This window comes from Schistocerca gregaria, chromosome 5, assembly GCF_023897955.1.
Source record: "Schistocerca gregaria isolate iqSchGreg1 chromosome 5, iqSchGreg1.2, whole genome shotgun sequence".
Lineage (NCBI taxonomy): Eukaryota > Metazoa > Arthropoda > Insecta > Orthoptera > Acrididae > Schistocerca > Schistocerca gregaria.
The window spans coordinates 255,360,009-255,378,986 of record NC_064924.1 but is presented as its reverse complement, the minus strand read 5'-3'; the positions used below and the strand labels follow the sequence as shown (position 1 = coordinate 255,378,986).

Genomic DNA, 18,978 nt, shown 5'->3' with positions numbered 1-18,978 from the left:
GTCTCAGCTCCAGACTGGGTGGCTCCCAAAGCAGTTAACACAGACTGCTGGAAATGTACAGTCAATCCCAGCTTCGTGGGCTGCCTTTCCACATTTCCCACGTCACTTCACCCCCGCAACTCAGAGTTATGTGACCAAAACGCTAGCATTTGTAGCAATGCATAGGGTTAGGTACATAAGGCCTGATCCTGAGTCAGAGGAAACCTGGCATGATGTAGTCGGGCGATGGAGAATTAAAGCCACAATGAAGGTGGCGGTCTTCTCAATTTCTCCATTATTTCTACACATCCTTTGCTCTATGTCCATTACCCCCTGTAATGCCAATTCCTGTTTAAGTTCGGCTATGTCGATATCCATGTCACGACATGTGACCACACCCTTGCTCAAGTTAAGGAAGTTATGGAGTTCAAGAGTTACATCATATTAATCCAATTTTTCGGTCTTCGTAAGTAGTTCCACCTGCTTTGCCCTCTTAGTTTCAACCAGGAGGGAACCATTCCGCAGCCGCTTAATAGACTTCAGACGTCCAGCAAATCCTTCCAAGCCTTTATGGATATAGAAGAGGGACACTTTTTCCATAAGCCTCTCCTTCCTCTTAATAACCAAAAACACATTTTGATTTACGAATCCTTGAGTCATGTTATAATTCAGCCGATGCAGGATACCAGGAGGGCTAGCCTCCCTCATTCGTTTGGAGGACTGGGTGTGAATATGTCCAGGTGGTACACCCTTCTCACTGGGGGGAGGAGGAGAAGATGATTTCAAGGGTTTCATCTTGGTCCCACAAGCAGCTAGGGAAACAAGGGTCCACTCAGACAGAGACCAATGTGCCCGAGTAAGCCTTATACAACTAAGGTTCGGCAGTTTCCCCAGAGGTTGCCAGCTAACGACTGTGCCACCTCAACAGCAATGCATCTCATCAGCACGCAGCACACCTCGCAATCTGGGTGATCATGCCAAGATCCCCATTCCCTAGGACACACGATGTTCCACTGCCGCACCATACACTAGTCATTGAAGCATGCCCAGAGCTTATGGTAACAGGAGATTGGCGGCACTTACCAATGCCCAGCTACAGAACCCTGGGGTCGCAAAGCACGTACTCAACAAACCAATGCCCCCGAGAGCAAAAATTTATGAAACCAGCTGGTATTTCTAAACATATTTTCATCTTTTGTCATATGTACATGGAATTAGCATGGGACACGTTGTACAACATTCAGTTTCAATGATCAATCATTATCCAAATTCCAATTTTAAATAGTTGGTCAATAGACTGGCCTCAAGAGAAGAAGGTTCAATGTTTACTTCATCAATGTTTATTGACGTGACAGTCACCGCTGCAAACACTGATTATCTTTTATATTCCACTCATCTTCAAAAATACTGTTTAACCTAATATGTGCCATTAATTTGAGGACAGCGTATTGATCAGGTCCAAATTTAAAATTCAGATATTTTGTTGATTTTGCAAAAAGAAAGAATAATATTTCTCATGATATTGATAGTATCAAACACCACACAAGGAGTCTTTATTTGGGCTAACTTTGCCTACTCCTCCTCAAACTCTTACTATTCTTCTTCTTCTTATTCTTCTTCTGCAGAACACTGAGTGACAATTCACAATCAGATGTTTCTCCTAGCAAATAAAATGTTGGACAATGTATGGGAATGAAGCTGGGTGACATCTCTGACAAATGCCAATATTTCTACAGGTGCACAATTTGTCATTTTCAAGGAACAAATGCAATGAGAGTGCTGAACAAGGAAATTCAAAAATTCGTATGTGGGACATATACTGAAACACACACACACACACACACACACACACACACACACACACACACACAGAGAGAGAGAGAGAGAGAGAGAGAGAGAGAGAGAGAACCACCACCACCACCACCACCACCACCACCACCACCACCACCACCACCCCCCAAGAAGAGAATTGACACCAGACACTACCAATAGTGAACAGTGAGTGAATTTCACCAATAAGTGAAACAGCACCAACACTGTCCACATGCCTGACCAGGAAAAGGCAGATTTCAAGCAGAATATAGGCAAACATTTTCATCCCTGCCACACTTTCGTTTTTTGAGTCTTAAAAATGACACGGAGTGCACCTTTTGAGATAGGAGTCTAAGACATCACCAGGCTGCATTCATGTATGATGTGACTTGGATACTGCTGTAAGTGTAAAAGAACACTGAGCTGAACTGAAGAAAGATGTCAAATGTATTCAGAAGAACTACAATACTGTTAGAATTTAAATTTTTTTGGTAAAATGACTGTCTTATTGTTGAAATATTATCAAGAAAAGCAAGGGAATTTAGGTTTTCAGAACTCTATAAAATGTTATCTTTCACATTAAAGACCACACAGAGGACACTGGAGATGTCTCGTAATGACATGCCCCTGATCACTGATTTGCAGAAATGTACCATTCCAACTTAGGATGGCTCAAGAACATTAAGACTGACGAATACAGATATTGGGGCATCCTTTGCACAAATGTGTGGGAGGAAAGTAATTCTTGACTGCGTGAACTTGCAATTATACCAATATCAATAGCTTACTTATTCTTCTGCACTTTCATTTGCTAATGAGTTCTGGAATCACTTTTTGAAGAAACTTTACCTACAGGAGTAGCATTCTCTGAATACAGGAGTTAGTTGCATACATTATATCTGACATCAGTTCTAACATCCTGGAGTGACCTCTTAAAAACCTTGACATCTTGAAAAGTACTTCGCAATATATAGATTTATCAATGACCTTTGAAAATCAACAGTATTCCTTGGACACAAAAAACTAGTGTGAAGTATGGTTTTAACAGTAGGACCAGAACAACCTCAACAGAGATAAAACATTTAACTCTGACAGAAAGAATACTCAGCAACCCTCTTGGTGATATTAAATACCCTGTGGATAATGTAGAGGATTAAAGAAGTTTTTTGGCAAATGTCACCTACTCCACCGAATGACAACTTCACAGGTTCTCTAAAATTAATGTATTATGTTAAGTAATTAATATTACCACTGTAATAATTCAATACTTCATAAAGTTTAGAATTGTGGATCGACTCAACGAAATCACCGACGGGTCGACAAAAACATAGTTGTCTTGCTACCATCCTTTCAAGCAGTTTGCAGAGCACAGTGGTAAGAAAATCAGTTGGAGCTGCCCATGGACATTGGGTTTTTTGCATGATTTAAGGATTGAGAAGATGACAATATCTCTGCACTGTGAAGGAGAAAAATCATTGCAGCAGAATATTGTTTAAGACCAAGTAGCTGGAACCTGAGTCACTTTCTGATGTTGGATCATTGATTATGAATCAAATCAGGGCTTGGGACCATATCATGAGAGGACTCAAGAAAAATGGTTGGTTCAAATGGCTCTGAGCATTATGGGACTTAACATCTATGGTCATCAGTACGCTAGAACTTAGAACTACTTAAACCTAACTAACCTAAGGACAGCACACAACACCCAGTCATCACGAGGCAGAGAAAATCCCTGACCCCGCCGGGAATCGAACCCGGGAACCCGGGCGTGGGAAGCGAGAACGCTACCGCACGACCACGAGCTGTGGACAGGACTCAAGAGCCTGAAGCACTTCCTAGTCAGTAAAAGATTCATTATACAATTCAGAATTACAGAGGGATATCTTCAACTTCCCCTTCATGCATTTGGAAGATGCTCTGGGTAACAGGCGGTCACCAAGACCGTCATAGTGAGAGTTATGAGGTATTCGGCAAGAACTGACACACAGTTAGAATTAACACCATGAAGAAGGAGAGCTGTTGCTCATCAGCAGCCCAGTCTGCTATGGAGTTTGATCCACAGTCCATGAAGAGGTATTACGTTCCCTATAATGAAATTTAGTGCTTCCAACATTCCTACTTACTGTGTTCAAAGCAAGCCTTTGAATGTAGCCACTTAAAAATGATGAGGGCAGTTTGCTTCATATTGCTTGATACATTGCAAGGCCCTTTGACAGTTCTTAATAGCCATTACGATGTCTTTGCTCTACAGGAGCATCAGCCACTAGTGTAGGGGTACCATAGAATGGCGGATAGTAGACCCAATTTGTGGGTTTGTTTGTTTGTTTTCCTTTAGGGCACAAAAAATAACTGGGGTCATACATGCCCAAGTCAAAACTATATAATACAAACACGGAGAGGATTTAAACGACTATGGACAGAATAGGAGACAGCTAAAAACATGCACGTGGAAAAAATGCTAAAACCACACAGAAATGGAGGTCCAAAACTAAAATTAAATGGCTCTCGCCATATTGCTTTGGCGGATAAAAAGTAAAACATGGTCAACAACCCATGCGTCGTTCGCTCTAATGGATGATAAATCAGATGGCAAACCACAGCTGGAATGTAAATGGTTAAAAGAAAAAGTGCATTCCAGCAGGAAGAGGGTTTCCAATGGAGGAAGGCAGGGTGATAGTGGGAAGAGCTTTATACTTCTGCAAAATGGCAGTCCACAGTGTTGAAGATAGCAATATGATCCACAAAGACATCGTCAGTGACTGTCAGACCGGAAATTGGGGAACGGATCTTGGCTCCAGAGATATCAGAGGTTGACCCACACAACAGAGGAAGGTGTGGAATTGTTAAATGAAATAGTAAATGAAATCCAGCTCCCTGTTGTTACCCCAAAGAACGTGATGACGCTTTGCATACATCTGTTTATAATGAATGCAGTTTGCCAGTGTAGGGTGGTAGTTGAAAATGCAGAGAGCACGTCTACATGCATAACTTGCATCGCGGCATGCTTCAGCCCACCAAAGGACTTTGGCACAACATGGTAGAGAGGGAGCGCGGGGATGGAATGTTCTGCAGCAGTAAGGGTAACGTTTGTGAGACATTTCACCTGGTCATCACAACTGAGGAAATCTTTTTCTTCGAAGGTCGCCAGGGAGGAGTAAAGCTGCCATTTAGGTATGCATGCAGATCGGGTAGGAGTCAGCAAATGGATAGCACATGGGAAATGGTTGCTCGATTAGGTGTCAGACAATGGGCAAGCTGGGCAGAGCAGAAGGACAGGTCCAAATGGGAATAGGTGTGCGAGGAGTTTGAGAGGTTGGTTGGTTTAAAAGATGCAGGGAAGGGACCAAACTGCTAGGACATTGGTCCCGTGTTCTGAATAAAACAAGGCCACAAGGGTGAGAATAAAACAAGCAAAACTGACAACACAAAATGGAGAGAAAGGAAAAACCACAAGAACAACAGAAGGGCAACAAACACTTAAATGGAAAAAGGGGAGAAGAAAACCACAGAAACACAAAAAACAGGTAGAAGAGATTAAAACGACAAAAGACATTACCATGGCTGGCTGACCATGAGAACAAACAGGAGAAGCCAGCCACTCCGCAACACATTAAAACCTCCACCCTAAGAGCACTAGGGCGGAGGACACAGCGGGACAAAGGACATGCTCTAAAACTTAGATCAAATGTTAAAACACACTCTCATGAATAAAACGTGAAAATATATCAGGCGATGAGGCATTGTCAGATAAAATTAGTGGCAACGAGTCCGGTAACTGAAGATTTCGTTGCAGGGTAGTCAAAGTGGGACAGTGCACCAGAATATGGGCCACTGTCAACTGGACACCGCATCACCACTGAGGCGGGTCTTCACGGCGCAGGAGGTAGCCATGGGTCACCAAAGCGTGGCCAATGCAGAGCCAGCAGAGAACCACAGAATCCCTGCGAGTAGCCTACATGGAGGACAGCAACACATTCGTAGTCTCCCTAATGTCACTCAGTTTGTTGTGCAAGCTGAGGTTAAGCCATTTCGTCTCCCAAAGTTGAAAAACCTGGTGACGTAAAAACACACACAGGTCAGTTATTGGAATGCCGATCTCCATAAGCGGTTACCATGTAGCCTGCTTGGACAGCCTGTCAGCAAGTACGTTGTCTGGGATTCACACAAACACCACTGAACGACCGGACCATTCCAGGGCACAGATGGACTCCTGGATGGTCTCTACCAAAGGATGACGAGGGTAGCACTGGTGGACATCTTTTAGGCTACTCAAGGAGTCAGTACACAGAAGAAACGACTCCCCTGGGCATTAACGTATGTGCTCAAGAGCACAAGATACAGCTATCAGCTCTGTAGTGAAAACACTGCAGCCATTGTACAAGGGATGTTGTTCAATATGTCCTCCATGGTCATACGCAAAGCAGATGTGACCATCAGCCATTGAGCCGTCTGTGTAAATCACATCAAGTCAAGAATCCAGATAAAGTGATAGCGGAGAGCCGCAGCATTATCCGAGTCCTTTGGGTCATGTGAAAGCTCCAGGCGAAGCCACAGCCTAGGTGTACACCATAGAGATGTAAGCGATTGGACCTCGAGTATAGGTGATAAAGTCAAGGACTTCAGTTCAGATAGAAGGGATCGGACGCGAATTGCAATTGTAATCCCTGATCTGGATCACCAATGCGGGAGATGAACCACTATGGGTGGGAAAAGGAGACGGTAATTTGGTTGTACAGGAGAACCACGAATGTGTGCAATGTAACTAGCCAACAGTTGTGTTGTGCACACCTAATCGTCAATGGAGGAACTCCAGCCACCGCAAGGATGCTGGTCACCTGACTCCTCCTAAAAGCTCCTATCGCTAGTCTAACACCACAGTGGTGCATTGGGTTTAGTAAATGCAACACTGAGGGCACTGCCGAAACATAAACCACACTCCCATAGTCAAGGTGGGATTGAACAAGGGCTCTGTATAGCTGCAACAACATAGAGCAATCTGCACCCCAGTTGGTGTTGTTCAGGCAGCGAAGGGCATTGAGGTGCTGCCAGCACTTCCGTTTAAGCTGACAAAGGTGAGGAAGCCACGTCAATCGAGCATCGAAAACCAGTTGTAAAAATCGATACATCACCACTACAGTGAAGGGATTGTCAATAAGGTAAAGTTCTGGTTCTGGATGAACAGTACAATGCCAATAGAAATGCAGGGCACACGACTTCGCGGCTGAAAACTGGAAGCCATGGGCTAGAGTCCATGACTGCACTTTGTGGATGACTCCCTGTAGGCCACCCCTCCGCAACACAAGTACTGGTGGAGCAGTACAAAATGCAGAAGTCATCTGCAAACAGATAGAGTGAGACGGACAGCCCTATAGCTCTTGCTAAACCATTAATGGCCACTAAAAATAGAGATACACTCAATACAGATACCTGTGGGACCCCATTCTCCTGGATATGGGACGAACTATGGCAGGAACCAACTTTGATATGGAAAGTACAAAGCAACAGGAAATTCCGGATAAAAATCGAGAGCAGGATTCGCATAAGCCATTCGTATAAAGTACGAAGTATTTGTTGTCGCCAGGTGGTGTCACATGCTTTTCGTAAATAAAAAACGACAGCAACAAGGTGTTGGCATCTGGAAAAGGCTGTTCGGATGGCATATAGAGTCGAGGGACAAGACTATCAGCGGTAGAGCAATCCAGGCAGAAGCCGCCGTGGCATGGAGCCGGAAGGCCGCGTGACTCCAGGACAGGACCCAACCGCCAACACACCATACATTCCAGCAGCTTACAAAGAACATTGGTGAGGCTGATGGTCTGATAGCTATCCACATCAAGCAAGTTTTTGCCGGGTGGAGCTCTGATATGATGGTGCTCTCATGTCAGTGCAATGGAAAGATGTCATCGCACCTGATACAGTTGAAGATCACGAGGTCATGATGCTTCTAGTCAGACAAGAGATGTTTTATCATCTGACTGTGGATCCGATCTGCCCCAGGAGCTGGGTTGGGGCAATGTGCAAGGGCACTGAGGAGCTTCCACTGTGAACGGAGCATTATAGGGTTCACTGTGGTGTGTAGTGAATGAGAGGACTCCCTTCCAGCTGCCGTTCGAGAGTGCGAAAGGCTGGGGGGTAATTCTCCGACGAAAAGTGCTCGCATTTGCATCAGTAGATAAAAAACCATGTTAACACCAGGAACACCTGTTAAGGTCTGGTACCCAAAAACTCATTTGATCTTTGCCCAGACTTGGGAAGGTGACGTATGGCACCCAATGTTCGACACCTACCTCTCCCAACACTCCTGTTTCCGCCTTTTGATAAGCTACGAACACGGGCACAGAGCAATTTAAAGACTATGAGGTGCTCCAGGTAAGAGTCCACTTATGCCACTGTAGACCTTACCGACACTCCTTAATTGCCTCAGTGACTTCCGGCAACCACCATGGGACTATCTTTCGCTGGGGGCACCCTAAAGAACGAGAGATCGTGTTTTCCACCGCAGAAACAATTGTTGTGGTTACCTACTCAACCTCCACATTGATGTTACCATGTGGGGGAGATTCAACGGTGATAGCAGAGGTGAAAGTTTCCCAGTCCGCCTGGTTTAAAGCCCATCTGGGAAATTGTCCGTGGGCCTGATGCCAAGGCAGTGACAGGAAGATGGGAAAGTGGTCACTACCACACAGGTCGTCATGTGTTCGAGTGGATAGAGGGGAGAAGGCCAGGTCTGCAAATCCAGAGATCAATGGCGAAACATGTGCCATGTGCCACACTGAAATGTGTGGTGCTCCCAGTATTTAACAGGCAAAGGTTAAGTTGTGACAGTAAATTTTCGTCATCTCTGCCACGACCAGTAAGAACTGTGCCACCGCACAAGAGGTTATGAGCGTTAAAATCTCCCAAAAGTAGGATAGGTTTAGGGAGTTGATCAATCAGTGCAACAGTGCGTTCCGGAGTACTGCACCATCTGGATGAAAAATGTTGCAAGCAGTTATTTCCTGCATCATCCTTATCCCGACAGCCACAGTTTCAAGAGGGGTTTGATGGGGCACAGTTTCACTAAAGACTGAGTTTAGGACAGACGCAAACTCCACCAGACAGTCTATTATAGTTGCTACAGTTTCCATAGGGCAGGGGTCCACATTGCCGGGAACCAGGTTTCCTGGAGGGCAGTGCAGAAAGCAGGTATAAAGCTTAACAGTTGCCATAGTTCAGCCAGATAGTGGGAAAAAAAAAAAAAAAACTGCCACAATTTCACTGGAGGATGACATTATTGTGAGGCCTCAGGGTCACCTGCTGCCTACGACTGAGTATTTGTAGCCATTTCTATGGTGGATGAGGCATCATCAGTGGGCTCCAAGTCCATAGGGGACGCAAAGATTTCCACTGCATCTTCATATGCAGAATTGATAGGGAGTGATGATGTTGGAGCCACCAGAGGGCCCTGTTTCTTAGCAGAGTACTACTTAGTTTGCTCGCTTCTCTTTAGGGGCTTGAAGGGAAGATTTATCTGAAGCAGCTTCAGGCACAGAGGAAGACCGCAAAGCGCTTCGTCCAGCAACTTTTGGCTCTTTGAGCCACAGGCGAGTGTCTGCCGTGGCATTAGTGGAGACCTTGGAAGAGAGGGCCCCAAGGGACCCCTTTCACACGAGAGGTGTGAGACGAGGCTATTGCTTCTCTGGCAGGGGGGAGGTGACTGATGTCCCCTGCATCGGGGTGATGGGGAGAGGGGGTGGCTTGCTTCCGAAGTAGGTGCTTTGGGACCAATGGAGGAATATTTCCCCCCTACCACCAAGGGGACAGATTTATTCTGGTGGCCCGGAGGGACCACTGTTCGCGGCACAGAGTGAGGAGCCACTGGCACTTGGAACGGCGATGGTGACACAGCTGCAGTGTATGTCAACATCAACTGAATGGGATGTAATCTTTCAAATTTACTTTTAGCCTCTGTGTAAGTCAACTGGTCCAGGGTCTTTTACTCCTTAACTTTCTGCTTGTTTTGGAGTACTGGGCAATCAGCGAGCAGGTGAAGTGGTGCACAGTTGATGCAAGTGGGAGGTGGCGCACATGGAGTATATGGGTGCAGTGGACGTCCGCAGTCTCGACATGTGGTGCTGGAAGTGCGTAGGGAAGACATGCGCCTAAACTTACAGCACTCAAAGCAGCACACAGGAAGGGGGGACATATGGTTTAATGTCACAGCGGTAAACCATCACCTTGACCTGTTCAGGCAATGAATCACCCTCAAAGGCCAAGATGAATGCACTGGTAGCAACCCTGTTGTCTTTGGGTCACCTGTAAACGCACCCCGCCATTCTAAATTGGCACGGAGCTCGTCATCAGACTGCAAGAGGAGGTCACGATGGAAAATAATCCCCTGAACCATGCTGAGGCTTTTATGGGGAGTGGTGGAAACAAGAATATCACCCAGCTTGTCACAGGCTAGTAGCGCTCAGGATTGGGCTGGGGATGCTGTCTGAAACAAGACTGTGCCGCTTCGCATCTTTGACAGCACTGTCACTTCTCCAAACTTACCCTCAAGATGTTCAACAAAAAACTGGTTCTACTACAGACTAAAAACAGAGGCGAACATGGCACTCTCTGTTCTGTAGCTCTATGTTCCACCCTGGTGTAGCGAGGGAGGGAAATGATTTAGGGTCATACCTGTCGGCATTATATTCTCTCTTGCCCTTCTTCAAGACTGCTGGTGCCATATGGTCACCAGCAAGAGATGACTTAATCCGCTTCATTGCAGAGTATTTGGTTATACGATGCCACCCACCTGCTCTGACCTGTGACGTAGTTGTGCTGTGCTGTGATACATTGAGTGACATCATCGAGCCACGATGTGCGTTTTAGAATGGAAGTGAAATGTTGCAGAGGGCATGATGTATGAAGAGGTGCTATGCTCCAGCAGTCTGTGTGGTGACGGTGCATTTGTGTGGTATGTTACAGTTGTCACGGTGTGAAGTGTATGAAGTTACGCAATGGCACAATGGAATATATTGTGCAGAATATCGTCATATAAAGGAATAAGTCATAAAATTGAAACTTTACTCTTATGTGCCTGTGCAACAACTGAGTAAGTCTGCCAGGATTTAATTAAAAAACATTGAGCCACTTATAATGTTTATCAATAACAATTTTCTCCTGAGTTATGCCAACCTGTCCTACCTGCCTCCTTATCTGTCATGTGCACTTCGCAACTGCAATATGCAACAGAAAAGCTGTTGACACCTTAAGTAAATGTTTACTTTAGGTTTAAGCTATAAAGGTGAACTGGAGATCAGGATGTCTGTTTTTGTAGTTGCGCACGTGTTTATTGATATCCTGGTCTAGGGTTGCGCTATACAGGTGAACTGGAGATTGGTATACTGTGATGTTATGGTGTGTGTTGAGCGATTTTTTGAAATTTTATTTTTTGGCAGTTTCGAGTGGTTTGTTTTTGTAGTATGTTGCTTGTGAGTTTTCGGCATGTTGATGATGTCATTGGTCAAAACCAGTGGTATCCCAGTCTCCAGTAATCCTGTCTGTCACCATAACTAAGATTGCAGGGGGATGGGTGCCCAAATACACAACTTTAGCTGAGAAAGTAAATGAAACCCTCAAGGATGTTTACTAGTGAGCTGTATGTAATAAACTAACTGGACATATAGGAAACAAACAGTATCGATCTCAGCACAAAGAGGAAAAATATCTATTGCATTGAGGACAGATGATTAACCTACAGATTGTTTAACAAACACATAGCTTATAGGGATGAATATTGTCAGTCAACATGGAACGAAGACACAAAGAGAGGCTGGCAGAAACAATGTCAGCAGTAAGTTACTCTCTTAGGGTCCTATCAATATGTAACGAGCAATGTCTTGCAGTGACGTACTACTACTACTACTACTACTACTACTACTACTACTACAAACACTCAGTTTACATATAGAATGCTTTTCTAAGGATCAAAGGCACGAAACATTAACAGTTTTCGAACTGTAGGAAATAGCTATAAGAGTAATAATGACACGTAGTAAACAACCTCATTATAAGTAATTATTCAGAAATTTAGTATCCTTACTGCATCAACCAAATACAGCTATCAATCTGTTGTACCCATCAGGCAAAACATTAGTAATTATTCAACTATTATTTCAATTACATAATCCCAGAACAAGGGCTAGTTTGGACTCCATATTTACAAAGGAAAACAAACTCAAAACAGCATTTTCCATTAGGGAATAAAATTGCATAATGCCTTCCCCAAATATATAAAAGAGACCACAAAATTATATCAGTTCAGAAATGCAGCCAGAACACACTTCATATGTAATGCTTACTACAGAATTAAAAATTAACTTACTCAGATAACTCTGTAGGGGTTAATAATGAAAGACAGCAACTACAACAGCCTGCCACAATTTAATGTGTTTTACAAGGAAATCATGTGTCCAAGATCTATTGCACACAATATTGTCATTCTTCTCTGCTCCACATCTTACTCATCATGGGTTGATACTGACTCATTTCACCAGGCGGACTGAAGGGAGTACAGGGAGATGAGCATGGGGCATAGTAACACACTGACGGTTCCGCAGTCACGTTTCAGGACAGACTGAAGGGACTGCCAAATGCTTAGCAGCATGTTTACAGTCCTAGACTCACTAGCAGTTGTCCGTAGAGTGAATAGTTGTGGTATAGACTTAGGGAGATGCAAAGAAACATGCAACATTTTTCTTTGTAATTACTGCCTTGCAAAATCTAACAACACTGATATTTCCACAAATGCTCACAAAACCTACAGAACAATACTTCGCTTAATAAGTGACAACATATTACTAAAGAAAAAAAAAATCAGATTTCCATTCATACGGGAAGAAATACAGACTGCCTGAGAAGACTACCACAGACAGAACACATTGTATATTCATGTGTACAAGTGGTAAAGTGCCTACTTAAAGAGTCTATGGGTGAGGGAGGGGGGGGGCACAGTATTCTAACACAGTTATTAACTTCATAGGGATTATTTAGTGCAAAAAGAATTTGAGAGTACAGTAAAGTATGTTGGTAAATAATGAATATTTTATTGCTTGTACATTTGTACTGTAGCCATCTGTGTGAAGCTTAAGAAAAAAATGATTATATATATATTACGATCCAAACAAAAGCACACAGAAATAGAAACTATTGTGTCATTTCTGTAAGTCTACTCTGTAAATCCAAAACAAATCCCGGGGCAAATATACATAATATTACTTACCAATTTGTTTAAAATTGTAATAATTTATATAGGCTAAATATTTTTAGACACTGCTTAAGTTGCCTTACGCTATATTGCAAAAAAAAACTTTTACACACTACAGGCACTTGAACCAAATACAAATTCATACGTAAATCACTGCCTTCACCCAACTGCCACAGCTCGCGCAAATGTTACTTCAAGTTGGTTCCGTTACATTGGGGCATTTTAGGAGTATTTTACTAAAAACGAAAATCTAACAATACGGTACAGCACGAGCTTTATTCTAATGTAAAGTGCGCTACAGCTTGTCAGTTGTTCGGTGACATGTGAAGCAGGCCTATCTCCCACAAGTATATCTCACATTATCGGCAAGGCATCTTAAATGGCGGTGATAAGGCAATTTAACACATGTTATAGTTGTGAAACTGACCACAATTAGGCACCAAAAAAGAAATAAAGAACGAATGTTATCACTCCCCCATGTACCAATCCAATGCAAACACTCAGATTTGGATAACAGAGGGGCAAACAATCATTCTACGTTCTGTCACTAATAGACCTCAAGCAAACTTTTAACGCACTATAGCCTACGTCAAGAAGTGTTGCCTGTCAAGTACTTCACAGCTACATGTGTAAAGAAACTTTTTAAAAGGCTAGCTGTAGCTGAAGCAAGAAGGTACAGTATAACTGGGCTTACTACATTCTCCATTCATCATGCAGTACTAACCTCACACTCTTGTCTTCAATACTATCGTATAAAGCATATGCCAAATAAATATTCCTGGTATCTTCCATTTCACGGTGCAGCCACTGACAATTATAACATATTTTGATCGCATTTCTGTCTCCATGTTTCCCACGCGAAATTTGAATAACAATGCTGCCAACTCAGGAAACTACCTGCTGATGTTGACAAGCACGAGAAGCAACACTCATACCTGTCTCATCTGAAGATCGATTAATATTGGACGCCACGGAGTGGACCGAAAAGACGACTAGGTAAATTAGTGGTCAAAATATCGAGGTCAAAGTGGAATCGTTAATTCGGAGGCAAATCAGATACCGCATCAATAGGTTTTCAATTAAAAGTAGATTCACATTAGACGTCAACGGAACGCCAGCGTCAGACGGTGGAGACATTGCCATCTGGCATGCTTCCAAAACAGGATTTTTTCCAGTACATAATCCCTAATCCAGCAGGAAACCTAGATGCTGTATTATCAGTTTATAGTTATCAAACGATGTGTTTTCCTTGTACTTGTTCTTTTCTGACATTTGCTACAATACAACTGTAATGGGCACTCTCAATCGCTACAAAGTTTGACGCAGTTCTCTCCATAACAGTTCACACAATTTCTAGTATCCTATTTCGGCAGCAGATGATACTTCCAACATAAGTCTAAACAATTTTAAACTGTACTCAACCTGGAAATCAAATCACGCCACGTAAGACTAACACTACTGGGAAACGGAAGCTGCTTCGGTCATCTCTACGAGACCACTGAAAATAAATGTTCTTTATCACTTATTATGTGTAAATTCTGTCGCTCGAAGCGAATTTTTTTGCCACAGATTATCTGTCATCACTGTAAATAAAATCGATATATTGTGACAATGGTTATTTTGTAGGTCACACTGAACATATACAAACACCAAGTGTTCCAGTAACATCTCTCGAGAGGAATGCTGTTTCTACATATCGACATGAAGATACAGAAATTCCGCATGTTGATGTTCCTCTCCCTGAAAACAGTGCCCACATGAGTTAGATTGTAAGTACCTGAAAGAGCTTGTGATTCTTGCTGGTAGACATGGGTGGGGCATGGCTTCTTGGCTAAATGAAGTGGCAGAAACTATGAAGGCAACAGGATTTGGCAAAACCTGTGGTACCCCTTTCTCAACAAACAAAGTTGTTCATTCGGGGGAAATCGGTAAGTTATTATCAAAGGACTTTGTTGTACTGTTTGGTGGCTCAAACGACACATACTGGAATGAAACTTTAGTGCCCTGCCAAGAACTAAAGGAGTGCTTGAGTTATCTGGGACATACAAATGTTATATATTAAACATTCCACACTGCTATGATTTACTACCCTGATCCTATGTGAACAAAGATATCAGCACTGTTAATGAACAGCTCTCGAACTTATACAGTCAGTACAAATATTATCTGGATATCAACAATATTCGCTGAAGCTTCCATATCACACATGGTCTTCATTAGAGTTTATAACTTAAAAAAATAGCCAAAACAGTTACATGTAATTTTCTCATATCAGATACAAGAGAAGTTACAAAAAATGTATCTTCCACAACAAAAAAGAGAAGCAGTGATGGTTTGCTACTTCAGCATATTCCTATTGCAGTTAACACTCAAAGAAAGCCTTTTTCAGACTAGGGGATAGGGAAAGTACCAGAATAGATGTTGTACTCTTTAAAAATAATATAGCTCATATCAAGTCTAGCATTAAGAAACCTGTCAGAAGTACAGCAGATTATCAGAATAGCTTAAAAATAGTTCATCAAAATACAAGAAGCCTTTTTACAAAAAGGAGAGGAACTACTGCTTTCTCTTCAACAAATAGCTTATAATGATGAGACTGTTACTGATGTGCTCTGCCTAGCTGAACATCATCTGGAAGCTACAGAAATCTATTAAATACATTTCCAATTATTGGCCCAATTCTTTGCTGTCAGTATTATCAGAGGTGTTTGAGAGATAAGTGTATAACAGGATTATGGCCAGATGACACAAAATGGCTTACTGACAGCTACACAGTTTGGCTAGCCTAACAAATGAAACTCTAGGTGAATTAAATCTTAGAAGGTATACAATAGAATCGTTTGTGACCTTCCCAAAGCTTTTCACCATGTAGCTCATAATACATTGGTAGAAAGCTTCCACACTATGGCATCAAAGGCAAACCTTTGATGTGGCTATCATCTTATCTACACACCAGGAACTAAAGAGTTCTTTTAGTGGTGTAAGAGTAAACTCACATTGGGGAAACGTAAAATACAGAGTCCCCAGCGCTCGATGCTTGGGTCACTGATTTTCCTTATATAAATTAATGATCTACCAGTTACAAATAATGACAGAGCAAAAATAGTCATATTCGCAGATTATACAAGTATTCTGAACATGGGTCCCAACTCTGTAATGCAGAGTACAGCCTTGACAGGCACTAATCAAGTAACAAATAGTTCACAGCAAATAACCTAAACCAAAATTTTTCAAAAATTAATATTACTCAGTTTCAGACAGAAAATAAAAAAACTCCAAGTTCCTGAAATGTAGATTAGAAACCAAACAATTTATGAAAGCATGTATACAAATTCCTAGGCATCTAGGCAGACAGACAGATAAGAATGATAGAACAAATTGATCGACAGGTCAAGAAACTTAGGATAGTGTATTTTGCCCTCAGAGCTCTTTCTCGCCTTGTTGACAGAGAAATATTTCTTTCGTGATATTTTGCATATTTCCATTCTGTATCCTCTACAGGACTATCTTCTGGGGAAATGGTACAGGAATGAAAAAAACTCCAGACTACAAAAACGAGCAGTACGTTCTGTCCTCTTTAAGATTCTCAGAATATTTAATGTTACAAATCAATATATATACTCACTGATTATGTTTATAGCCAGCAGCAAGGATTTTTCCAGAAAAACTGTGACATTCACAAGCATAACACAAGAGAAAGGAAAAATTTCCATCAAGGCTCTGTAACTCTTCGTAAGGGAATAACTGAGTCAGAAAGAAAAATATGCAACAAGCTCCTCATCATTAGAGAAAAGGAAAACAGAAAAAAATTCAGAGGAATGGAAAGGTGACTTGATAGATCCACTCCACAAAAAAGATAACAAGATGTAAATAACTACTCTTTACTGGCAGTAGCGTACAAAGTATTCTCCAATATTTTATTAAGCAATGTAGAACCAACACAAGACAGTAATTAAGGTGAATATCAATGTGATTCTAGGAAGGGAAGGTTATGCTCAGAACAAATTCCTTATCTCAAGTCAGCAATTCGCCACAAATTACTTAATTCAAAGAACATTGTAGTTGTCTCCAGATTTCAAAAAGGCTTTTAATTCAGGTGACAGACAAACTGTAGATCAAATAATTCGAGAATTTGGCGTAAAGCCTGAACTGGCAAACCTAGTCCTTGAAACATTTACTGATCAGTCTGTAAAGTAAAATTTATGGGAGAAATTTTGCAGTCTTTCAAAATAAAAACAGGTGTACAACGAGGTGACAGCCTGAGTTAGAGAAAACGATGAGAATTTGGAACAAAAAACTCATTGAACGCAACATTTCACAGATAAGGTTAGGAAGAAAAAGAAAAAAGGCCGAACTCAACTGTCTTGCATTTGCAGACGATTTTTCTCACTTTTTGAAAATGTGGCATGTGCTATAACAGAAATAAATCTCCTGGAAGAAATAGCCAGCGGAACTGGCTTAACAATTTATCCAGAAGAACAAAATTTTTGACAAACATTAAGCATACTCCAAAATACCTGACAGACAAACTGTAGATAAAAAATGGCGGGTAAAAAGTTCAAATATCTAGGGGAGACAATAAAAAAATGCTTTGCAAAAATCTGCAATAGAGGAAATGTTACATAAAATAGGGAGAGACGTCTAAAATAAAATCTGCCTATCCTAAAATGGAAAAATATGGCATTACAACACAATAGTGATGCCAGGATACCTATATGCAAGCGATTGATTGGTATTAAACTAGAATTTAGATATTTTAAAAGTACTAGAAAGGAGAATTATGAGGAAAATATTAAGACCACAAAATACAGCAGAAGGTTGGAAGCTACTAAGTAATGCTGAAGTATACCAAAATATAGAAAGTATTTCAAACTTAATGAGAAAAAGAAGACACATGGTTTTTTTAACATTTGTTACAAGACAGTAGATTAACTAATAACATTTTCTGATGTTTGTTGGGTATAAAATGCAAAACAAACTGGGTAAACGAAGTAAAACAGGATTTAGAAAGAAACAATATAAAAACAGAAGATGTAAACAACAGAAAAGCCTTCATGAAAAAGCATTGAAGATGGAAGAATTCCAACTCGGAAGAATTTAAATGCAGAGCAGCTAAAACACTTGTTCAAAATGGTCTGAAGACAGAAAGAAGAAACATAGTGAAGAGATGAAGACATACTGGAAGAAAAGAAAAGAACAAAGAATGAAGAACTGAAATTGGAACATGGCCGTCAGATCACCTATTCACAGTAAAAAAATATGAGTATTCAAAAGCAAACTGAAAACATTGCTTAGAGAATAATTTTTTTTATAAAATGAGTGAACTCATAGAGTAATAAGAAATTCTTTTGAGTAAAAATAGAGTAAAACCTTTTAGATAAAATACTCTTAAAAGGAAATCTTTACTTATATCATGAAGACTAACATAAATTATAACGATAAAATGTAAATTTATCTATATCACAGGTTAAAATATGTATTACAATTTATTCTACACTATTAAGTGTTCACTTGGACTTATTTATGTCATGAAGATAAAAATTTTGTATTTTAATTTAACTCATAATGATAAAATATAAATTTACTTATTTATGGAACTGGGATAAAAGTGTGCTTCCAGTCATTCTGCTCTTTTAAGGGTTCACTTTTGCTCACACCACTAAAATGCTGGTTGTAATATTGTCTGCAACCAGCCGGTCATAGAAATTAAGTATTAGTATGATAAATAAAATGCTGACACAATTGTGTATTATTTCACTTGACTTGTCCTATATTAATGTAGACCCTTTGTGCCATATGCAATCAACAGAGCCAAATAAAAAATAAAATTTAATAAAATCAAATCAATTGTGCACTTGAATTAAATATGTTTCTTCTCTTACAGTAATGTTAAATATGCCACTGCTTGTATATGTATTCTTGTAACTGCCGTTATCTGACAATGGACCAGT

General features: G+C 41.2%; 1 protein-coding gene across 1 annotated transcript in view; it reads right to left on the bottom strand.

Moving 5' to 3' along the window:
• LOC126272793 (uncharacterized) overlaps nucleotides 1-13,999 on the bottom strand; it is a 102,942-nt gene extending 88,943 nt beyond the window's left edge. Inside the window, exon 1 of the mRNA XM_049975943.1 lies at nucleotides 13,752-13,999. Coding sequence (XP_049831900.1) covers nucleotides 13,752-13,819 — 68 coding nt within the window. The 5' untranslated portion in view covers nucleotides 13,820-13,999. The remainder of the gene's footprint in view (nucleotides 1-13,751) is intronic.
• Nucleotides 14,000-18,978: the final 4,979 nt, after the last annotated feature.